The sequence below is a fragment of the Trichechus manatus genome, unplaced genomic scaffold (genome assembly GCF_000243295.1).
Source record: "Trichechus manatus latirostris isolate Lorelei unplaced genomic scaffold, TriManLat1.0 scaffold00145, whole genome shotgun sequence".
In the NCBI taxonomy this organism is placed as follows: Eukaryota; Metazoa; Chordata; class Mammalia; order Sirenia; family Trichechidae; genus Trichechus; species Trichechus manatus.
In genome coordinates this window covers 4,093,514-4,118,636 of record NW_004444081.1, presented here as the reverse complement: position 1 = coordinate 4,118,636, position 25,123 = coordinate 4,093,514, and the positions used below count along the sequence as shown (strand labels likewise).

The window sequence follows — 25,123 nt, the reverse complement described above, 5'->3', positions numbered from 1 at the left end:
TCTGAGCAAGGAATGTCTTCATAATCCAGGGGATGTGTGCAGGTGAAAGAGGAAAGTCAAAGGAGTAACAGTGATTAGGAGGTTATTGCAGCTAATGAGTTATTTCTAGAACTAGGATGGTGGCAGTGGGAATGGAAAGAATGGATGTGATAGCTAAGTGATCTTTAAGTACGTCTGATTGACAGAGAAGTGAAATAATCTCTCTCCATTACCTAAAGCCACTCTAAACCTAGTAAGCATTGCCCGTTTTGAGAACACAAAGTACTTAAAGAGGTATAATTTAACTCTCACAGTGGCTAAGGAAGGGGGTCTTTAGGCCTTGCATAACTCTATATCCATCTCAAAAGCATACCTTTCCATCAGAAGAGAGAAAAAGTGACAACTGTGTCCGAACCTGTCCTCACTAGGAGCTACCTACTGTGAAAACTGCTCACACAAATGGGGGAAAAGGTCAAATCAGAAAGTTATTGCTTATAATATTTCATACTGTATTCATGCAGAACAATTTATGCTTTGTCAAGTCCTTCCTACTTATTTTCTCATTTTCCCTAAAGCAGCCCTTGAGGTATTAAGGGTATGAATTACTGGAGCCTTTTTATAGAAGGGAGCTTAGATGCTTGCCTATGGCCACATAGAAACTTATCAGAGCCGGTCTTCCAACTCCAGGTACAGGACTCTTACCACTACACCTTGCAACCCATTGCTACATGGTCGTAGTTTCAGGCAAGTGGTCTGAACTTCGTTGTTGTTGTTAGGTGCCATTGAGTCAATTTTCAACTCATAGCTACCCCATCTTACAGAGCAGAACTGTCCCATAAGGTTTTCTAGGCTGCAATCTTTACAGGAGCAGATCGCCAGGTCTTTCTCACCAGGAGTTGGTGGGTGGGGTCGAACTGACAACCTTTTGGTTAGCAGCTGAACGCTTAACTATTACGCCACTAGGGCTCCTCAGTCTGAACTTTAGAGGATTTAAAACAGATGTGGGTTGGATAAGACATGGGTGGGTGCTGTAAAAACCCCGCCAGGGGAGAGGGTAAAAGCTGCCCAGAAAATGTCCTCCACAGAATGAAACACAATCCAGAGGCCAGTTGGGAATTCCATTGCTGCTTTGGGTTTACAAATTGTTTATTTTTATTTCTTGGCTCAAATCTCTCATTCCTGTCCCATCTCTTCTTTTCTCCCCTCCTCTTTTCTCTCTCTCTCTCGTTCTTCTCCTGGCAGCTACAACCCTACTCTGCACATACACATGTCCCAGTGTCCAATCCCACCATCTAAAAATACATCTCACTATAACAAGTGAGTCTCCTGCAGGTGGCACAGTTTAAAATTGATACCAAATAAACATCTCACATCATGATCAGCCTTTGACTCATTTACCCTGCATATTAAGGACCCAGAAATGAAATAACCACAGTTCACAGAGAAAAAAATAATCAGTGCAAAATGATAGACTCTTTCAAGTGGCATTCTCAAACCCAGTGTTTGTGGCGGGCGTATGCAATCAGACATAATTGTCTGCACATGTTTGGTTGTTCGATTTCAGAAATGACTCCCAGCCCACCAGATGATGTCAGAAGGAGGGTCAGTGCTGACCCCACAGAGTCTGAGTGCTGCTCTCTTCTGGGCTGCCCGATTAGGAAAGAAGGATGCCATACAACAGAACTGTGAGCCCATTTCCTGCCCAGTCACATGGACTTTCTTTAGTCTCCTTTTTTGAGAATGCCTATATTGCTGTCTCCACACTAGGGACTTGTCTCATGTTCTTCCCCTCCACTTATGCAAAGAGCAAAGTTTTCTCTGGAAAAATCTATCCTATATATAAAAAATATTCAGGAAATGCATAAATGTGTATGTGCTTGAATGCATACACACAACCACAGAGCAATTTCATTCTTTTGGAAACCATTTTTGAGACTGTACTTCCTCACCATGGTATCCTGTATTTCTGTAAATGTAGGCTCTGGCGAATCGGATATTAATACAGTAATAATAATTGGTATTATTAAGACAGTAATAATAATTAGTATTATTAGTATAAGACAGTAGAATTCTTCTCTGGAAATCCTTCCTAGAAAGTAACATGATTACCTAGAGTATGTTTAACAGGGTTTACTTTGACAGCCCTGCTTCCCTCTCAGAGAAAGTCTTGATGAATACGATACAAACTCAGAGGGGAATCTACCTGAAGGAGGTATAAAATAAAGAATTCCTGAAAGCAAGGGGCCCTTAAACGTCACCAAGACCTATCACAACCTGTGCTTGACCCCTCTAAATATCCTTACCAACCAGCTAGCCAAACCGTGCTTGAACTTTTCCAATGATGGGGAATTCTTGATTTCCAGAGGCAGCCCATCTCTTCCTTGAACAATAATGTGGGAAAGGCCCATTAATGTTGAAGTGAAATCTGTTTCTAAGTCTCCTTTCAGTGATCCTATCCTACTTCTTTTAGGACATTCATGATGAATCTAATCCCTCTCAAAGATGACAGCCAGTATGTCTAAAACTATCATGTACCAACCAGATCTTCTCTTCTATGGGCTAAGAATTCCTAATTCTTTCAACCATTCCTCACATGGCAAAATAGCTGATCTTCTCTTGATGCCTTCTTATGTGGCCATTATCATGTATGATTTGACCACTGCAAAGTTGAAGGGGCCATCAACTCTTTCATTGCAGACATTATACCTCAATTAGTCTAGAGTAGGATTACGGTACATTAATAAATCATGCCTATCTTTGCTTCCTTCCCTCCCTAGTTTACTTTAATCCTGACAGACACAAATGAAAAATCTATCACCCCCAACCAACGATGGCTTTCTTCAATAGTTTTGAGCCCATAGTTCTGCTGGAGCCTCTGGTGACCTCTAAAGGCCCAGAAAATCAGCCCCGATCGAAAGAACAGCCTCCTTTTCCATGCTGCCCTCTCGTCCCCGCCTGCTGTCACCGCTGCTGAGATAGCAGACAATTGATCTGAGAAATCAAGTTGGATTGCTGTCCCAAATCTACACTCGGTTCTCCTTGTGTCTGTCTGATCGATTTCACTCTGTGCAACATAGCTTGTCGCTATGAATTTTCATGCTAGTCAGGAGCCGCCAGCGCACCCAAGAACAAGTAGAAGATGGTCTGCACCCCTCCCCATCCCTTCAACATACTCAGCATCTGAGCTAATTTTTTGTTGTTGTTGTCCATAGACAGATTGGAGAAAGTTGTTTTTTTAAAGACCGCAGACCTGGATGCAATGGATTTTGGCTACTGGTTTTCCTCCCCAGGTTTCCGGGCCCCAGCTTGTGATGACGTTCCTACCACTGTTGTACTAGGTGTCACCTGTTTAGCAGCTCCTCTCAGCTGAGTGCATGTGGCCGCAGGTGCCATGCAAACGCTGATTGCGTCTGACAGCCCTAGACGTCAGCTGCCTGCATGAAGCCTGCCCAATCGCCACGTTTTTTGTGGGTAGAATGCTGCCGATGGCGTGACTGATACAGACACAAGAAACTAAGTGACCGTAAAGCTAAGGCAAGTCCTACTAAGTGGCATTCCAAGCCCTATGGCTTTAAAATAATTGGTAGTGATAGAATAAAAACAAAGGGGTGGGGGGGCCTTGTTTTCTTACACTGATGCCCTGCGGACTGTACATCTGACTGGCTGCGAGTCCGTCACTGTATCCTCCTGTCTGGCTGATAACATGGCGAAGGGTATCCACCTAAACAGATGAACAACAGAGAAGAAATTAGTCAGGAAGATGCAGGGAAAGGGAGCAGATCATCATCATACAGGCTACCATCTGGGCACGTCAAATTAATATCATCATGTTGGAGATGCTCTTCCTGGGGAAGGTCGATTAGAAGGAGGCTGGCCCTCTCTACATGCCAAACCCATGATCAGTTCTTAGTTCAGTGAGAAAGGTGGTAAAATGGTAAAAAGAAAGCTGGGATTCCCCACAATGAAACTAATTCAAGAATGGTGCTGGAGGTGGCAGGGACTGGGGTGAGTAGAGGGGGTTCGAGGGGAGGGAGTGAAGAAATTGTCCCTTCTCCCTGTTTTTCTTCCCTATGGATCATCCTATATGGCTTCTCCTTTGCTGGGTATCCTATAAAAGTCAAAGTTCTGTTTCGATGAGACTGGGGCAGCCATCTCACAGAGGGAGAGGTATGTGACTGAAGACCCTGTTTTTTGAAGGATTTAAATGAGGGCCAGTTGTATAGTCACTTGACCAAAATCTGTCCATGTCACCACACACTTATTTCCAGGCAAGGTTTCCTAAGCAAGGGGCTGAATCATTGACCAGTTGGTCTGTTCTGGGCAGGTAATGCCTCCTGTTCCACATGCAGGGTGGGAAACTGGGTTGACAAGGCTCAGAACTTCCCTCATCATTCTGACAGAGCATACTGCTTTGCCCTCTCCCATCATGCTTCACGCTGAAGACAGTAGGATGACTTCCTGAGGTGGAGTGGAGGCGATCTGCTTAATGAAGATACTGAGGTTTCCTACTACATGACTTGAGTTTTTGCTTCTCAACATGGACTTAGACTCATCACCAGAAACCCAAGTCCCTTGACTCCAAGGATGACTGAGATGAGTTTAGTCAACCTGGCTGGGTGTTTTTAAAGCTTAAAATAAAAGCAAAATCCATTTGCCTACTCATTCATTGTATCCTTATCTGGCAAATACTGAGTGTAGGAAACCAACAAACCAGCAGGAGACCTGGAAAGTGAGACAATGGACCAAGTTCCTTCCTTTCCCTTCAGTGAACAAAGAACATGCTGTTTCCACTTGCCTGATACACCTTGGTCACTTCACCTGTCCTTGCTGCTCCTCTCCTGCCTTCCTAGTGTGACTGACAAGCCAGAGCCAAATGCATTCACAAAGTGTGGACGAGATTCCCCATGACAATGGTTGTCTTTGTTTTGGTTTGGTTTTGGTTGTTGGAAAGGTTTTGTTACTGTTTTGTTTTTTTGTTTTCTTCTCTCTCTCTCTAGACAGGAGTGGGAAGCGCCAATAGGATTGAGGGCTCTTGGACTCTAATGCGTTCACCTGGCGGCACATTGGCTGGGTCCCTACCTGTGATTGCACGTTGGCTCCAACCTGGGCCCCTTGGTAAGAATCCCCATTGAGTGACTGCACGCTCATGAACAAATCTCCAGAGTTTGACATGTTAAAAGAACTGGAAGAACCTGGAAAGGAAAGAGTGAGGCACCTGAATCACAGAAGGGAAAAGGCTCAACCTCTGCAACTAACAGGCAAGAGGAGGGATGACATGCAAAGCAACCCCCCAAATAAAAACGAAAATGAAAACAACATCAACAGAGTCTGGTTAGTAGCATGAAGAACAGAGCAAGCAATAAGGGGTGCATATTGTTCATGTTATGTGAAGCCACACCTTACTATGTGTTGCCAATAGGATTGCTTCCCCTTAGCAACTTCAAGCTGAGAAAGGGAATATTTATTCTCTTAACTTAGTCTGTTTGGAATGGAGACAGTCTCCAGACCAAGGATCTCTCTTTAATGGCTTTGCAATTCTAGTGTTGGCCAGGGGAACAGAAGCTGAGGAATATGGGCTGGTCACTGAGGCTCCTGCCACCACAGTGGAGCTCATGAGTCATCCAGCTGGATTCTAAATATGCTACTGCCAAACTCGTCTATACGCATGTGAGGAGCCACAGGTGCTCCTCATGGAGTGCATAAAGATGCTGTCACACATAGGGCTGGCCCTGTGATATGAGTCCGTTGATATTCCTGATTTCTAGCAAGAAGGTGGGGTCCTAGGAGAGCCTTGATAACTGCAAGAATATATAAGATCGTCTATCCTTCCTTGCTACCTGCATCACGGAGGAAGATGAAAGAGAATAATGGCCCAGGGATTCACGTGCATGCATGAAATATGAAATACTGATAATAATAATCAGTGGGCCTCCTGAGGGCAGTTAATCATCTGCTTTTGCCTCACAGAGAAGAAGCCACAAAGAGCCGGTAGGTCTATCCTGGCATCACCCCCTGGTTCTACTGTGTTAAACCTAGCCTGCCTTCAACCTAAACACACGGTGGTGGAAAAGCTCGATATTATTACTATTCTGAAGTCATCGTGCAGCTCAGCGCATTAGGAAAGGAAGCTCAACGTGCAAGGTTTGGTTAAAACGTGACGTTAGCCTGGAAAGGAGAGACCTTAGGGACCCAGGTCAGTTCCATTCTATTGTTTCCAACCCTACATTGCTCAAATTGCTCTCTGGCCCTCATATTCTGACAGCCATCATCTGTGTGGAATCGCCCAACAGTGATTCATGCCTCAGCTCTGACACATTCCTTCTTTTCTCCCAAGATGAAGACTGGAGCTCTCCTGGACAGCTGCCCTGCTCCACATGAAGAGCTGCAGCTAAGCAGAAGAGTTTTTTTTTTCTCCCCATAGAAGGATCACTTAACTGGCAGCAAACTCTAAGTCTACTCCGCTCTGTGCTTATCTATCCATAGGCTCCTCATACTTCAAAGGCAATAGCCATTTAGAGGAACCAGATGATATACTAACTTGGGGACGATCCTAAGTTAAGAAGTATCTCCATTTCTCTTTATTATTTGGGGATGTTCGTCCAAATGCAAGGGACTAATTAACAATGTTGCGACATAGACCTATCCTTCACTCTAACTCCTTTCTTGCTCCTCTCTCACAGGAAAAAAAAGAAATGCTTTTTTGGGGAAGTAGGGAGACATAAGCATTAACCCAAGAACTATGACATCTTCTACTTCTCAACAACATATCCCTTCTCATCCGGTATGCATTTCTCAGTCTAGTGTATCTGAAAGGAATTAGAAAAGTTGGGTCTTGGCAAAATAGGCGAATAATCTGACCAGGTGTGGTTACACCCATTTAGTAGGGGGAAAGCTTTGGCCTGAACTTCCTTCCATGAATGTGGCATACACATTTGAAACTGTTTTCCCCGACACAAGGACGAAGAACTGTGTGGCACTGATCACATTCTCATGTTAAGATATACAACGCCCAGGCCTCTATGCACTAGTTACGGAAATCTTTTTTTTTTTTAATCACAGAGCTATAACCTAAATAATAAAAGCCAGTTCGTAGTAAGTGCTAAAATGCATGGTCATATTTAGACGTCATCAGAACCAAGAAACAGTCACCTCTAAGAACCCGAATTATAATTCTTTATATGGCACATCAGCAATTTTTTTTTTCCTGGAAATGTTCAGTTTGAAGCCCAGGTATTTTGTCGCCCAATCAAATACTATGTAATAAACACACATGCTACATGCTTGGCTGATAGTTTATTGGAAATTAGCACACAAACTGTGAAATGGAAGAAACCCCCAAAGGCCTACCCTGATGCCAAGTAGCATGGCATCAATGAAACCATGGAGGCATAGAATGTGCCATTTACAAGATATACACTGCAATTGACAGAGATGATTTAAAAAAATATATGTGCATAGATAAACTGTAAATATGTCTGGCTGCTTAATGTACACAGAGACAAATATGCGCATATAAATGTACTTCCTGTACAAATGCATTTGTATCAGCAGTAATTGCAGGAATAGTCCCTTGTGCTCTTGGCTGTGCTGCTTCAGCGTTTTATTGTCTCTGTACACCCATGTAGAACACCCCCATGGTTCTCACTTCTGGTAAGTGTCTATAGAGGCAGTGATTGCTTTGAGCAAGAGATCAGGTTGCCACTAATACCACAATAAAGCAGACAAAAGTCTGCACAAAAAATTTAAATAACGAGGGGAAGATAGCCATGTCCTTCATCGGGTACTGGAAGTTGGAAAGAACCTAACTCAGAATGGATAACCTCCAGGGAAGTGCATAATTCATAGTCAAATACTGAATGCGCTCTGTTGGAGGTACTGTGGAATTCTCTGAGAGCTGAAACAGAATGACGTGGTTGGCCGAGAAAGTCATTCAGTCACCTTACCTGCAGGTTGTTGTAAATAAGCCATTAAGAGAAGCACATTTCCAGATGCACTTGTCAGTTAAAAGGTTCCAAATGTGACTTGGGAAGGGAGGCTAGTGGCTCATTTAAGTGCCACCCAGACATCTTGGGCATGTACAGAGCTAAATCTGCACTCAACTAGACAGAAAAGCAATAATGGATCACCTATGGATTCTAGCAAATTTGCTCAGGCAAACACGATGATGTGAGATGTGTTAACACCCATTTTCATAAGACACTTTTCCAAAGAATACATTACTCTAAAGAGTCTTCAGAAGACTTGTATTGGTTTAGGACATAATTCAAAAACTAGAATAATAATGATAAAACCTAAATCTAGAGCAGGTTTTTCAATGTTGGCACTATTGACATTTTGGGTCAGATGATTCTTTGGTGGGGGAAAGTCTTATGCATTGTAGGATGTTTAGCCACATCCCCGGCCTTATCCACTAGATGCCAGTAGCACTACACCCCTAACCCCAGCACACTAAATTGTGAAAACCAAAAGTGTCTCCAGACATAGCCAAATGTCCCCTTGGGGACAAATCGTCCCACGGTGAGAACCACTGACCTAGAGCAAGTATGGATTTACTTCTTCCTCACAAAGAACTCAAGTGTTTAAAAGTATTAACTCACGTTTCCTCATAATCTTTTAATGAAGCAATGGCATGACAAGTTTTGGCCTCATTTTTCTAATTTAGACATCGAGGCTCCGGGTAGATAAACTAACCATCCTGATCAGCTCAGACTCCCATATCTTTTGGAGGCTCCAAGGATAGAGCCTATAGCGAGATGCAAGCTTAATGATGTCTCATGTTTGGTTTCCCATGATTCTTCCCCTGTTAAGCTACCAGAATCATTGTTACTTTCTACTCAGGGCAGAGTGAAAGAGTGAAGGGTTGTCTGGTTCAATATGAAACCCCTTTGATAGGTGTGCATGTCAAGGTTGGAGAAATCTAATCTCAGGAGGCCAAGCTTCCATTTTGCACTTAGGAATAAAGGGGAGAAACAGGAAGAAAGAACATGAGAGAAAACATCAATGGAATAAAATCTTTCACTTGGTTTTAAAAAACAGAATTAAAAGGTTTCCTGAGGATTTACTAGAAGTGCCAGTCAACCTCTCTGGATGCCTTACTTCCTCTCCAGCTGTGTATACTATGGAGGCCCTGGGTGCTGCAAACAGTAATGTGCTTGGTTGCTAATCAAAAGGCTAGAGGTGTGAGTCCATCCAAAGGTGCCTCAGAAGAAAGCCCTGGCAAACTACTTCTGAAAAATCAGCCACTGAAAACCCTATGGAGCATGGTTCTACTTTGACATACATGGGGTCGCCGTGAGTTGGGATCGACTTGACGGCAATTGGTTTGTGTGTACTATACGCAAACTTTTCTTAGAAGTTAAGGTCCAGGAGTTTTAATATGGTAACCTTCCACCAACTCAGAAAAATACCAAATTTCCTGTTGGGGTGAAATAAAAATATGTACAAAGACTTTCTGCTGACTAGTGCTGGAGGGAAAACTTTCATGGCTGAACATTTTGACGTTCTTCACCCACATTTTTGCTTTTGTCTTTCAAAACTTAATTGTCTCTCCTTCCTTCTATTTTTTTGCTTGCTACATTGTGCCCAATTCTGCTGGTATAAAAAGTGAAGCGGGCTAAGTGTCTCCAAATGCTTGCTAATCTGTCACAGGGCCTAGCCCCAAGTGACTTTTCTGAATTACGTTTAAGGTAATGGGAGACAAGGCATGTATCAACAAAGAAGAATATTTAAAAATGTTCTAGGTAAAGGTACTAAAGTACTGCTCTTCACACAGAATCCTCTAAGCAGAAAATGTACTTGCAAAGCATCTTCCTTGCAGTAGAAAAGAGTATTTCTGTTTAGTAAAGCTTCTGGAAAAAAAATTCTGCTTCAATCTGAGGATACAAAAGTTCCCAGGTCCCAGAATTCTAGATATCAAACTCAATCAAAATACATTTTTTTGCCAATTAACCTCTTATTTAAAACTTGATATTTATTTCAATTATTATTTATCTTGTGAAATTAATGAAGAGCTAATACACAGCACAGTAAAGACCCTATGTGAAAAGTTGGAACATTTTTAAGTTCTCATTTTATCTGAGCAATGCTCTGGGTTATGTTAAGGGCAAAAGAAAATACAGAACGGTCCATTTATAACTTTTCCTGTTAAGATGCTTTTCGTTTTTTAATCTACTGCATACATACAATATCATTACCTTTTGTCTCGCCTTTAGGAAAAGCACTATAGAGGGGTTCCTCTGCACATTATTTCTAATAACTTAAGCACAACTGGAAGGCTTAGCTCAAATTTTCCATGACAATTTACTTTGTGCTCTGAACAGTCACATGAAGTTCAAGCCACCAGAAACATTCCTCAGAAAACTGTAATCATAGAATGACATTCCTCAAGAGTTAACGTAATTCTTAAACACGGAGCAGGGGGTTAAAATGCTTACTTCTCTTTTTTCCGTGCTTTATGAAAGAATAAAAATTACGGATTTAGTGATGAAGGGAGGCCACAGGGCCCCTGTGAGGACTAGTCATAAATCATCCTAAACCATCTGTGATGCAGATATATCGGGGACAGAAAAAAGTCATTTTGAGATCTGTTTTGCATTATGATAACCTTTGCAGGAGTGTTGAGTGTGTTTCGACTAATGCTGACAGAATTGTACTTCTTCCAAAGAGACAGGTGAAAATGTCTGCCTAGCAGTACAATTCAACTAGTGTTTCTGGATCTGAAATGCTTAATAATTGACCAGATGAGGAAGAAGGAAACTCTCTGGTTATTGGACCTGTTGGCCTTGATCCTTTGTCAATCAACCATGATGGGAAAAGAAAGAAAGAAACAAACACGCTCCTCATAGTAACCCAACCTGCAATGCTGAGAAAAATATAACTGGATCGAATCCTACATTGTCTTACCATATCCATATTTACAACGCCCAGCCCACTCTTCACGCATGATTCCATTTAAACAAAAGAAGGCTATGATGGTACAGTCTACTGACTTGGAGGACCTTATGATAACAAATTAACGCATCCAAAAACTCACAGAAGACGTTAGTGGGTGGAGCCCTGCATGTCTCCAATAAAAAGCCACCATAAGGTAGAAAGAAACTTATTTTAGCAGACAAACAAGCTTTGGAGACAAAGACACCATATGCCCTCAGAAATGTTAGAAATTAGATTCTTAATCCTATTATGATCTAACATCCTTAAATTTGTGACCCTTTAAAGTTGCAGTCATCAATTTTCTTGGATGTGCAGCCCACAGCCAAAACCAACGCATCGTGTACGTTATGGACAAAATACCATAATCTGAGGTCAAGCTTATTTAATAAGGAAATATTTTTGTTTTTTCCTTACCGATAAAAAAAGAAAGGTATACCAACATGACTCCTATAGCATACAGACACTAAGTTTATATTTCTTGGATTATTGACTTATGTTTTTCACAAGTGGAAATTCAGAATTGATGGCACAAAGCACATCCAAAAATATATTATGTTAGGCTAAACTATGAAATTAGTGATATAATACGTATTCACTAAAATAAAACTTGGGACGTAGTACGACTGACAGTATAACATGACAACTGGAATCTGAATAATTTCAATCAATGACTGACGATTTTTTTTACAGTTTATAAACACATGCACAACACAAAATGCAATAAAATAAAATAGTAAGTAAAAAAACCCAACAAAATAAAACAATAAAAAACATTGTGTGTGTGTTTGTGTGTGTATTCGTAGCCTAGCTCTACACATCAGAACACTCTAGTAGGATATTTGGTAGTAGAGTGAAAACCCCACATAGAATGTACACTAGCAGGTGACCCAGACATTATATGATAGAAACCACAAAACAGACAAGGAGGTAAACTTTATATGAAACAGACCTAATGACAGAACCCCAAGGGACTATCTCTAAGCGCTGTATCCCGTTTATTTATTGGTACCTCTGAAAAGAGAATTTAGATGTTCTCTCATCCATACCAACCAATTTGCTTCTGTCTCAAATTGACAGAATACATCAGTGCAAACTTCCAGACAATCCCATCTTATAAATACAAGAACACATTGCTCTTTGGAAATAAAATGCAAAATCCAAAATGGCACCAACGACAAAAAAGACAACAATCAAATACATAAATCAACCAATTAAAAACCCAAAGAATTAAAATCCCAATGCAGGAAAAGTAAGTACAAATATGAGGAACAATCCCACCAAATCAAACAAAAAACTAACCAGCTGAGTTGGGAGTTGAGGGTGAGTTAGCTTGGCTTCCATGGGCTGACACATTGGTAGCAGTGACAGCCGTTTTGGCAGCATAAATATTGGCTTCCTCTTGAAATTTACCTATGTTCTTCTTGTACCGGATTCGCTTATTTCCAAACCAGTTTGATACCTAGAGCAGTTTAGGAGAAGATGAGAATGTTACTATGTCATCCTTCACAGACTTTGCAGAAGAAAAGGAAGGGTTAAGGAGGCCAGCTAATGAGTCATCCTATTTAGGATTTCACAAAATCAACTGAAAGATTTGAATTAAGAGCTTCGAAAGCAGCAACTGCATAAAATGACATTCTCTTGCTCAATATAACCAAAATTTAGCAAAATCATTTGATAACAATTTTCCTACAAAGGAGATGCTCATTTAAACTAAACAAAAAAGAACCCCAAACTCATTGCCTTCAAGCTGATTCTGACTCATAGCAGCCCTACAGAACAGAGTAGAACTGCCCCATAGGGTTTCCAAGGCTGTAATCTTTACAGGAGCAGACTGCCACATCTTTCTCCCTCATTTAAGCAAAGACCCTTTTAATTTAGGGAATACATTGTAAATTTGCTTACCTTCTATGCATATGACTAAAATAAACATGACATTTTAGGAAAAATGCCTGTTACTTATCAATGCTAAAGTTGACTTTGGGCAAGCAAAATACTACACAGACATTTAAATATCCATATAAATCTATATCAACCTATGACATGATGGATGAACTTCAAATTTACAAGTCGAATGCCTTTAACATGGACTTAGATTCTTAGCTGTATTTCATTACAGACTTTAGGATTAATACATTTCAATCCACCAAATTCTACTAAGCGTGTTGCACAAAGCTTGGTGTTATCTACATAAGGAAAATTGAAGCACACAACTGATTATTCTTTTAAATTCCAGGCTTTAAATGTTAAATCCAATAAACAAAATCAACCTAATTTACTTTCATTTGTTAATTTATTGCCTTCATGTGGCTCGCAGCAGCTGTCCTGGCTTGATTCTATGCCCCTGTTCCCTTTATACCAAGACCTCTGCCAGACACTAGTGGAGACGCAGTTAAATTCAAGATTCACTTCCATAATTCCTGCTCTGGGGAGGAAAGTTTTAAACCCTGTATTCCAGATGTGATTCCAAACTCAAATGTTGTGGGTTTTATATAATTACAAAACAAACTATGAATTTTGTGAAGGAAGGGGAAGTTGCTAACACACATATCATAGCTTATGAAGAATTTATATTTATCCCCTAAAAATGGCATATAGAGACAACTCTGGCAAAACTATGCTTATTTTTTAAATGTATTAGCAAAGTTAAAACTTAGAAAGCTAGCCGTCAGTGACCTATACAGCTTATAACACAGTAGAAATACCATGCCTTTGCTATTTAAAAAAAAAAAAAAAAAAGCCATATCATTGCAATATTAGTAAATGAGAGAAAAAAATAAAATTTAATAAGAAATTGCTTTATTATAAATGCTGGTACCCACAGGATAAAACAGAGTTAAAGCGGAGGAGGAAGAAGCTCTAAAGGGAACTTCTGGGTACACTTAAGGACCACTGCATATCTAATTTTACCTCAAAACTCACGTTTCTCTTGATACAACTTCCACTATTTATACTAACCAATCATAATTATGGTTGCTTTTTGACTTATAACTGGGATGGGAGAAGAAACAGATGCAGGGAGATTTTTCTGAGGTAACTGAGTGAGTTGGAAGAAAGAGAAAAGATGAAGGTAGTTTGGGGGAACTCTCAAGTGAGAAAAGAACCCTCAATAGGAGAGAGCAGAACTGCCCCATAGGGTTTCCAAGGAGCAGCTGGTGGATTTGAACTGCCGACCTTTTGGTTGGCAGCTGTATCACTTAACCACTGCACCACCAGGGCTCTAATTAAACCAGCTACATGTAGAAATACAATGAGAAGAAAGGGAGTGGAGAGGGGAAATGTTGTAAGAATGATTCCCTTCTAAGTCAGAAGAGAACTGGTAGGGAAGACCGGAGGTCAGTTTAGGCATTTCCTACATTGTTCATTAGGTGATGTCATACACATTGGACAATGTACAGAAGTAGTGTTTTCACAAATTTTCTCACTGTTCAACAGTCATGTACTAATGGTCTACTATGTGGTAGGCACTGGGCATACACAGATGACAAAGTCTGAGATAGGTAATATAGGAGGAATAATAGGTTGTCGGTAGAATTTGATTCACATTTTGAACATATTATGTTGGAAGAGCCTGTGGGCAGAATGATGGCAAAATCCAGTACCTAATAAGACATATGACTTTGGTGCTCAGAGAGAGAGACTCATGTGGAAATACAAACCAAAGACCAAACCCATGGCCATCGAGTCGATTTCGACTCATAGCGACCCTACTGGATAAAGTAGAACTGCCCCATAGAGTTTCCAAGGAGAGGCTGGTAAAATTGGTTCGCAGCTGATCTCTTAACCACTACGCCACCAGGAATCCATGTGGGATATGCAAGAGGGTATATTTGCAGCTGTGAGCATGAAGAGATAACTTAGATAAAGTGTGTAGAACAGTGGTGTCAAAGTTACGTGTGCATGGAAACCTTGTAAAGAAAAGATTCCTGGGCCCCACCCTGGAGATTCTGACTCAGGACTAGGGTGAGGCCTAACAATGTGCATTTCTAAGCAGCTCCCATGTGATGCTGATGCTGTCATCTGCGGACCATACTTCAAGCAGCACTGGTATAGAGGAAGGGCTCTTCAGGGATCTTGGAAGAGGATGGTCAACAGATGGATTTCAGACGGATTTTGGTGTATGAGCATATGTTTGTTATGAGTCAAGAGAGGAATCACTAGCTTTTAGTAGATTTCAAAAGAATCCGTGACTCAAAAAAAAGAAAAAAAAAAAGAAGGTTAAGAACCATTGGCTAAGGCATGAAGAAAAGAGGGCTAAGGAAAAACCACACTTTTAGGGTAGCGCAGTGGTTAAGCACTCAGCTAGTAACCAAAAGGTCAGCAGTCTGAACCCACCAGCCACTCCGCAGGAGAAAGATGTGACAGCTTCTGTAAAGATTTACAGCCTTGGAAACCAACCCTATGGGGCAGTTCTACTCTGTCCTATAGGGTCGCAATGAGTTGGAATCAATTTAATTTGACAGCAACGGGTTTTTTTTTGCTTTGTTTTGTTTTGTTTAGAGACAACAGAAGGAGCCCTGGTGGTGCAGTGGTTAAGCAGTGGTTAAGGTCAGCAGTTCAAACCCACCAGCTGACCTGTGGGAGAAAGATGTGGCAGTCTGCTTCGGTAAAGATTACAACTTTGGAAACCCTATGGGGCAGTTCTTCTCTGTCCTATAGGGTCACTATGAGTCGGAATTGCAACGGGTAGAGACAATAGACCCTCGAAGAAGACTGCGCAGGAGTAACCTAAGAGGAGGAAGGAAAATCCAGAAAGAACAGTGTCAAGAAAGCCAAGCTAGGAGAATTTCAAGGAGGGGTGATAATTAACAAAAAAAAGACAAGAAAAATAGAGCCCAAAAGGCATCCACTCGATTTGGGAACTAGGGGAAATTTAATATATCATGTGGTCAAACAAACCATGATTGACAGTTGGGGCAACCAAGACTCAAAAAGAGTGAGTTTCCTAAAATTCCCACCGTTGACTCTTGGCAAAAGCAAGGTCCTTGCCAAATCTCTATATGTCATACCAGTCTGTCTCCCTTTGGGACCTTTTTGGTAGAGGTGGAACAACTTAGTTGTTGTTGGGAGGGAGCGACGTGAGGGGGAGGGAAGAATGGCATGGCCTTGGGGTGCATGGAAGAAAGGGAAAGGTAACACAATAAGTAAATAATCATTTTAATGGACAGACTATTTGTGCACTGAGTTGCCATAAAGAAAGAAGGAAAGGTTGTGGGACCAGGCCAGGATTCCACCTTTTATCTAAATATAATACACATTTTGTTTCTTTACAGTTTATTTTAACTTCAGTAGGGATTTGGAAATTAGGCAATATAGTTATTTAATTCTACTTTAGAGGCAGAAGATTCCATGGCTGAAACTCACTGATTTGTGAGTTAGTGATGTCTGACTTATATACCTGGAAATATTCCTTGAACTTACAGCAAATACCAAAAAACCACAATTCCTTTTGTGTGTGTATATGTGTGTGGACAAGGTGTCTACATTTGCACTAGAAGGGTTATTAGAGTCTTAGTCAAAACTGGGCCACTTGAGTTCCACCCCCAAAGTTCTGCTTCCCAGGGTTGTCAATACTGGACATGACCTTCAACGAGGTGGAAACACCTTAGGAAGCTGTGAGTTAAAAAGGAGTCAATTCACTCTGCCTTACGTGAAAGGATGTTTCCAAGGCTGCTGCAAAATCACCCACATCTGTTGGGGAGGCCCTGGCAATCCCTTCATTGTAAATACCTTTGCAGAGTTCTAAGTTCTGACTAGACCTAATTCTGCTTAGCTAAACAAAAGTTTATGAGATTAGCAACCTGTGGGGAAAAAACAGGAGCCAAGATTCAATTCAAGGAAGTACAGATGCTCAATTGATACAAAACAGCAACTATTTCTTTTGAAAACGTTAGGTGAAGCTTCTCACTAGAACAAGCCTCTTATCCCAATCCCCTTACTTTTAATGGGAATACCAGTATATTTGGTTTTCTTGCATGTGACATACTTCTCAGGAGAATTTTTTCTGTTGGATTTCAAAACTATCACTACTGGTCTCGACTAGAGATTCAATGATGGTATAGAGGTTCAGACTGAATAAAAAGTTTGGTGGACAGAATGTACAAACATTAATATTGTCTAACCTTCTACTTCACATTAATGTTGAAGGCTTCAGGTCTATAAAAATCTTATATTGTGTACTTTTCCAAGTCAACAGGAAGCTGTTATTGTTACTGCTCTTTAGGGGAAGGGGTACTCAGTGACATTTTGAGCAACCATCCCAATGTAATCATAGTGACATGTTAAAATTCCTACACTCCATCAGTTAGAGAGTCAGTGCATCAAGAGAAGACATTTAAGGCCTTTTCATTTAAAAGGCTACATAACCACTAGAACCATTCACTGACTTTTAAAGTCCCTGGGTTGGGCAAAAAATGGGCTAAGGAATTAACTATGCTTGAGAAAACAGCATGAGAAACGCAAATAGCTTTCTGAGTCCATCTAAGAAAAGTTCACCCATCTGAAGCAAGGGATTGCTCAGTGGGAAGAACCCTACCCGTTTTGACACTTTACTTATTCTTCTCCTACCCTTGTTGGTCCCTCTCAAGTTTTACCAGGTATTTACCTGGAAATTTTTATATACATATCATGTGCTTACCTTGACATTTTAAGACTTTAGCTGATGAAATTCGAAAGGCATTTACATTCAGTAAAGCAAGACCTCCAAGATCCTGCCATGAGGCTCTCCCTGGTCAGGCTAAGGCTGCACCTGTTGAGGGTCCCTTACCTGGGAGACTGTGATGCCACACTTCTTGGCTAACTCCTCTTTGGCTTCCTCACTGGGGTAAGGGTTGCTGAGATGGGAATAGAAATATTCATTCAGGATTTCCGTAGCTTGCTTATTGAAATTCCGTCTCTTCCGCCTAAGAGAAAGGAAACAAGCACAACAAAAAGAGTTTTACCAAGTAAATGTAAAAAGGGAGAGAAGAGGATCTACTTTGGGAAAAAGACAAGTTTTTGAGCAAAAGGTAAATTAGAGGAAATCCCAAAACGGGGCTAGATGCCAAAACCATTGTTATAAGCATTTGTTAAATATTTCATGGTGCACCGTCCAGCTACTGGACAGAAGGCTGTGCAGATATTTACACCACGGTGAGTGGCATGACATTTCAAAATTCAGGCAATCTTGCTTTTGAATCCTGGATCAACTGAATACCAGCTGGGTGACGTTGGGCGCCTCTCTCAGCCTCACCTTCTTCAACTGAAAGTTGAAGGGTTGGAATCGGTTGCAATGAGGCTTGGTGTGTGGCAAATGCTAGAACACAGCAATGGTAGCTTTTCTTACTACCAGGGTTCAGGCACTGGGCCTTACTCCTCATAGCAATCAACTCAAGTTATTCAGTTTAAACAGTCAGTGAGGTACATATGGTTATTCTTATTTACTGATGGAGAAATGAGTTCAAAAGTCACTCAGCTGGTACATTATAGAGCCAAGTTATTAATTCAGGTTAGCCTGACTATAAAACCCAGCCTTTTTCTTCTATACAAATTCCCTCCTGGCAATTACACAGAGTCTCTGTAGCCCTAAATTAAAATTAACATATCATTTTCTCTCGATTCTTCTCCCATTTAAAGGCATGCAACATTTTAAAAAGGTGTCTGGGTAAGAAGGAAGGGGCTGACTGAAATTAACCCCTTGACTGCTAGACCTCCCTCAAAAGAAGAGAAGAGGCACTTTCTTAAGCAAGAACAGCTGCTAAATGGTAAAACAAAAGCCCACAGACATCTTTTTATTACACAGGTTGATGAAAGGAAGAAAATCATTTTTTAAATAAAAGCATTTCTCTGCCTTATAAAAAAAAAAGTGCTAATTGAACTAATTTAAAGTGAGAATCTCTTACTGCCTCCTTACAGCTAAGGCCTGTGGCTAGCTGGGGGAGTTGCATACGGGTTCCAGGCTCACTGCAGACGCTGGTGGTCCCTCCACAAGATCGTGGGCTGCCATTTTTAAATTAGCTCAATTAGCACTTTTGCCCTTCTTGCTTTTATCAAAAGTGTTTCTGTATGGATGTGAAAAAATTTCCAGAACATCTCTGGTTATGCAAGGATGTGGAATTTCCCAATTTAACCTCCAGAAAGCACCGACTGCCTTGCTAGACAGGAAATTCAGCTAATATTGTATTTCCAGGGTCCCACTTGGATTAATTAGCACAATAAAGTGCCTGATTTTACCGGATGAACTCCATCTGTCCATAGGTATTAACCACATCTGTCCAGATTATGCCAAGCCCAAGTCACTTTCCCAAATCATGCTGAGTTTCTGGGTCACCCTGCATTATAAATTAGACAGACTGGATTAAAAAGCCCAAGTAAAAAGTAGGCACGTGCTTAAAGCTATTGCATGATGGGAATACGAGGAAGAAGGCCAAGTGGCTGACTCGGTCACCAGGCTAGTTAGTCTTTATTTACCTGTAGCTGATGCTTCTGTGCCTGAAGGAGACAGTTGTTTTAGGCCTAGGGAACCAGACCCTGAAGACTCCCCTAATTGGGAGAGCCTCAGTTCATTCATTCAGTTGTTTGTATTAGCATTACAGTGTAGTTTTTGGGACTCTTCCAACTGAGCTCAAAGGACACCTCTCTGGAATGAGCTGGTGGTATGGGGATGGTGCAGACAGCTGTTCCTGGCCCTCTTCTTGGTTTGCTGTGCAATCTCCCCTGCGTGGTCTTATCTACTCTGATGGCCTCACTTATCACCTCTTTCAGTGGCTGCCCCAACCTGGGGCCTCTGAAATCCTAGTATCAGGATTATTCAGAATTTCAAGAAGCCTGGTGGAAACAACACACTGGTGGCACAGTGGTTAAGAGCTTGGCAGTTCGAATCCACCAGCCGCTCCTTGGAAATCCTATGGGGCAGCTCTACTCTGTCCTACAGGGTCACTATGAGTTGGTATCGACTCGATGGCTATGGGTATTTTTGATTTTCTGATGTTAAGTTTGTTCGAGCTAACTAAGACCTGTGGTTTCGTTGCTTTGCTGGAAGTGTTATTGGCTCGGTGCACTAATGTTTGTGATCTCAGGCTAATCAGAAGCTTTGATGGTCAGGCATCTAGGTCTTTAATTTAAGATGCAGAAGCTGATCAATTATTACTGGAGAAACACAATGTCTGAGGAGAGTGGTGACAAAAACCTTTCAAAGCACACAGGGAAAATTTCTTATAAAAGACCCTTGATGGTGAAAAGCATAGGTATTGGACATATACTGCTACCTGCAAGGGTGCTGTCTCCTGCTCTAATGCATCTCCTAAGAGCCGCTGCCCCATTTCCTACTGGATACTCCAGGCACCTTCAAACAAACTGTAACTCCAAAACTAGTATCACCTTTCACTCAAATCACATCCATCTTCTTTGTTACCTGTGTTACATGATCACATCACCACAGACACAGTTCATAGTATTTATTAACTTGCTTTTTCATCCATTCATTCTAATGTTTGAGAACTCAGCATGTGCCTGAACCCAGGAGTGATTTTGGATCGCCCCTGCTCTCTTACTTGACCAGGTGGCTGGCCCCAAAGCAAGTCCTGTCAGTTCCATTCTTTCAAATCTATCCCTTTTCTTCCATCCTTATTGCCACTGCTATTTTTGAAATGGGTTTAGATGAACCACTACCTTTCATAGCGAGGTCTATGCTAGTGATGTCCAACAGTGTTATTTGCAATGACGGAAGTGTTCTAAATCCGTGCTCTCCAATACAGTAGCCATGAGTCACATGTGGTTACTGAGGAGATGAAAACTGGCTAGTGTAACTGAGGAGCCCAATTTTTTGTTTTATTTAAATTAATTTAAGTTTAAATTCAAACAACCACACGTGGCTAGTAGCTACCATCCTAGACAATACAACTCCAGACTGGTGCTTCCCAGAGACAGTGCCCGAGAAGCCCCACTGGGAGAAGGGAACAGACACACAGGCCTGGGGATGCCGTCAGAAGCATGAACTGCATTTAAACCTCCTACCTTAGTCTACTCCATAATATACCAATATTTATCTTAAGAGAAACTGTTTTTCCCTGAATATTTGAATAAAATAGGGAAGGTGTTTCATACTTACACTGTGTTCCCCCAGTTTGAGGATCACAGGCCTCAACAATGGTCCCCAAACTAGTTTCTTCCCCAATTCAGCACATTGTCAAGAGAATTACAAGAGCAATTTTTTTTCTAAAACATAGATCTGATCATGTCACCATTAATAATAATTATCATATATATATAGTTATACAATTATATTGCATATAATATATAATTGCAAACACTAATACTAATACCGGAGCCCTAGTGACACAGTGGTTAAGCACTCAGCTGCTAACCAAAAAGTTGGCAGTTCAAGTCCACCAGCCGCTCCCTGGAAACCCCAGGGGGCAGTTCTACTCTGTCTTATAGGGTCACTATGAGTCCGAATCAACTTGACAGCAATGGGTAATACTTATTATCAGAGCTAAATTATTATGTGAAAACTATGTGCCAGACACTATGCTGTCTTTTCATATTATTTTATTTAATTCTGCTTTATAGGATTATATCCATTACACGGATAAGAAAACTGAGTCTTGGGGAGAACAAGCCACTTACCCCAGGTCACAAGAATAGTCAGAGTTGTAGCCAGAATCTGAATCTAGGAAGCACTATTTGAGAACTCATGCCATAAATTACTACAGTTCCTCCTTAAACAGCTGAGTATTGTTGCCACTTAATGGGACGAAGTCAAAATCTTCACTGGAGCATTCAAGGTTTTCCAGTGGATCCATTCTATCCCTGGTGCCTCATTTCCCCCCAATTCTACACATGTGCTACATAATTTCATCTAGCCGTATCATATGCTTCTCCATTCCCCAAAGACACCATGGCTTTCATGCTCCTGTGCCTGACTGTGTCTCTCCCATAGCATTTGCCACAGGTTTACATATGTCTCCCCCTCTAAACAGTATACTCCTCAAGGGTAGGAGCTGTGTCTCACTCATATTTGAAATGCCAATGCCTAACACATAGTAAGCCCGCAAGTAAGCAACGTTTGTTGAAGTTAAATTATGCTGTTTCACTTTGCTCATGCTATTCCTTCTATTTGGCCAAATATCAGCTCCTCTGAGATTGAGCATGGTCTGTCCTCTCCTGTGCCCTGCCCCCTTCAGGTGGCATTCCTGGACCATTTCTCTGAGCTCCCACATTGCTTGGCTGATGTACTTCATGTGCAGCATACTGGTTTTTTTGTTTGTTTTTTAAATAATATTTTACTGTGTTTTCTGCAAAGGTTTTACACACCAGCTTCGGTTCCCATTCAATAATTTCTAAACAAGTTGTTCAGTGACAATGGTTACATTCTTCACAGTGTGTGAAGATTCTCATAATTTCCATTTTGGTTGTTCTGTTTCCATTAATCTAGTTTCCCAGCCCCCTTACATTCTCACCTTTGTTTTAAAGTAATTATTGACCGTTTGGTATCATAGAGGTGATTTCCTAAAGGAGCACAGTACTTATAGGAGATATTATTTTTTAAGACAACTTGTTAGTTAGCTACAAGGTGACCTCAGGGGTTAGCTTCAGCTCAAGGTTTGAAGAGTGTCTCCAGGCAATAGTCTTGGGGAGTCCTCCAGTCTCAACCAGTCCTGCAGGTCTGTTTTTTTGTTTGTTTGTTCAGGAATTTGAGGTTTTGTTCCACACTTTTCTCCCATTCTATCAGGGTCCGTCTATTGTGGCCCTGAGTAGAATGGTCAGTAGTGGGAGCTGGGCACCATCTAGTTCTTTTGAGCTGCAGGTAGTTTTATGTTTAATTCTAAGAGTCTCTGTTTTGTCCCATCCAAGAAGATGAACTCCTAAAAGATAGGACCCACATTTTATCTATATATCCATCAGTGGCTCCTTGGAAAATATGACTCTGCCACTCATCACATATGGAAGTAAATTACTGTTGACCAGTGCCATGGCCATCAAACTTGATCCTCCCCTAGGATTTCTTACAACAACCACCACTCCAGATTCATGAGTCCCTACATATGCCAGGCATGGATATAGCTACCACTAGATATACTTGTGGAGCCCTGGTGGCACAGTGGATAAGAGCTATGGCTGCTAACCAAAAGGTTGGCAGTTTGAATCCACCAGCTGCTCCTGGGAAACCCTATGGGGCAGTTCTACTCTGTTCTATAGGGTCGCTACAAGTTGGAATTGACTCAACGGCAACAGGTTTGGTTTAGTAATCCCGTCTCAGGGCTCAGTGCAGAGGTGTGCTTCTAATCATCTGTTTTATGTTCTTATTGCTATCTCCAGGAAAATATTAGACAAAAACAAGTTAAAATTAATCTTTGAAAATCACTTAAGAGTCTTTATAAACTATCATTTTCTGTCTTTCAACTAAGAAAAATATATTTATAGTGCTGGTAATCAACCTACAAAGTTTTACAGCATGACGCTTGGTTCACAGCAGGTGATGATAAATGTTGAATGAATGAATGAATGGATTTTTTCAGTTAAACTTTTCTGGCACAGTTAAGTCAAGGTAAGGAAGAGAGAGTTGATATGACTTGATCAGGGCAAAGTTGGGCCAAGTGTTCAGTGTAGGTGTGCGGCAGGCAGAATTCTAAATGGCCTGCAAGATTCCCACCTCCTGGTGGACATGTCCTGTATGATCCCCCATCCCCTTTGAGTATGGATGGGACCTGTAGATATGATATCATTCCTGTGATTAAGTAACTGGTCAGTTGGCTTTAAGTTAATCAAAAGGGGAATTAGATTAAAGCCTTAATATCAAGAGATTCTCTCATGGGCCTCCAGGAAGAAAGCAAACTGTCACATTATAAACTGCCTGTATGAAGAGGGGCAGCCTCTAAACACAGAGGACCTCACTTCTACATCCACAAGAAACCAAATTCTGCCAACACCCTGGCGAGCTTGGAATGGGACCTGAGCCTCAGTTGAGATTGAAGTCTCAGCTAACACCTTAATTTCAGCCTTGTGAGACTACAGCAGAGAACCAGCCGTGCAGAGCCCAGGCTCTGGACCCACAGAGACTATGAGATAATATATTTGTGTTGTTTTAAGCTGCTAAGTTTGTTGTAATCTATTACACAGCAATAAATAATTCTATATACCTATTACATTACAAAAGCTATGTACTAAATAAAGTTCCCCTTATATTTTATTGCAGGAGAAAGATGTGGCAGTCTGCTTCCGTAAAGATTTACAGCCTTGGAAACCATATGGGGCAGTTCTACTCTGTCTTTTAGGGTCTCTGTGAGTCGAAATTGACTCAATGACAGTGGGTTTGGTTTGGTTTTGGTTATATTTTGTCTTCCATGAATTTTTGAAGAAGCCCTGCTCATCAGATGCATGGTTTAGAGTAGAACATGAATATCAGCAGTGAGTATATCTTTCTTACTAAGGTTTGTTTAGCTAGCTCTCCCAATTACAGCTAGTGGATCTGGAGACAATGACCTAAAATCCACAAATCAGGAGGTCTGGGCAAACATTTATTTGTGAGCTGGGAAAGCCACTTGCTCAGCTTTGGGCTGGCACTTGGGGTTATAGTCTTTCACTAGTACTGAATATTCCCCAAACTAAAATGGTAATAAGAATGACAATAGCTTAGTTGTTTTAGTTTTCAGTCTTGGCTGAGCAGCAATGATTCAAAGGCTGCAACCAAAGCAGGGAAGAGACCTTGTCTAAAAGTGACTGTCTTTCTGGTGCCAACGGGAACACTCTAGACAAAGGCTGGTGGAGACGAAAGGAAATGTGTACAAAGCTCAGCTCATTTTGTGTCTTTCAGAATCTGACCTTCAACTGGGCACAGCAGAATTACTGCGAGAAGAAATCTGACCAGACAATGATTCTGCTCCTCCCTCCTCCCCAATTTCTCTCTCGCAAAGAACACAGTCTGGGCCCAACTTTCCTTTTTTTTTCAAGATCTGCCAACATAAATACCAACTCCAGCATTTTAACTAAGGGAGTTGCCAGGGGGATGTAAGAAACACGTGCAGAGTGGCGGTGGCTGCAGCACAGGGGAAGACGCAGACAGAGGCCACCAGTCACTCAGGCTTGGCATCGTGTGGAATGGCCTGCACTGAAGAAGCCAGGTTGGCATCGGGCCGTGAGGCAAGGGAAAGCACAGAGGGTGACTCTGCTTTCCTTCAGTCCATCACCATGCCCACTTGGGAAACCCATTGCCTGCAAGGCAATTCCAACTCATAGT

General features: G+C 41.4%; 1 protein-coding gene across 4 annotated transcripts in view; it reads right to left on the bottom strand.

Moving 5' to 3' along the window:
• The window catches only part of PBX1 (PBX homeobox 1), a 340,115-nt gene that overhangs the window by 31,272 nt on the left and 283,720 nt on the right, over positions 1–25,123 (bottom strand). For 3 of the 4 annotated variants that reach the window (XM_023740021.1, XM_004385759.2, XM_023740022.1), the window contains 4 exons: positions 17,675–17,810; positions 12,211–12,370; positions 5,059–5,171; positions 3,611–3,700 (listed from right to left, as the gene is read on the bottom strand). In XM_023740021.1, coding sequence (XP_023595789.1) covers positions 3,611–3,700; positions 5,059–5,171; positions 12,211–12,370; positions 17,675–17,810 — 499 coding nt within the window. The remainder of the gene's footprint in view (positions 1–3,610; positions 3,701–5,058; positions 5,172–12,210; positions 12,371–17,674; positions 17,811–25,123) is intronic. The other variant, XM_004385761.2, reaches the window with a different exon arrangement.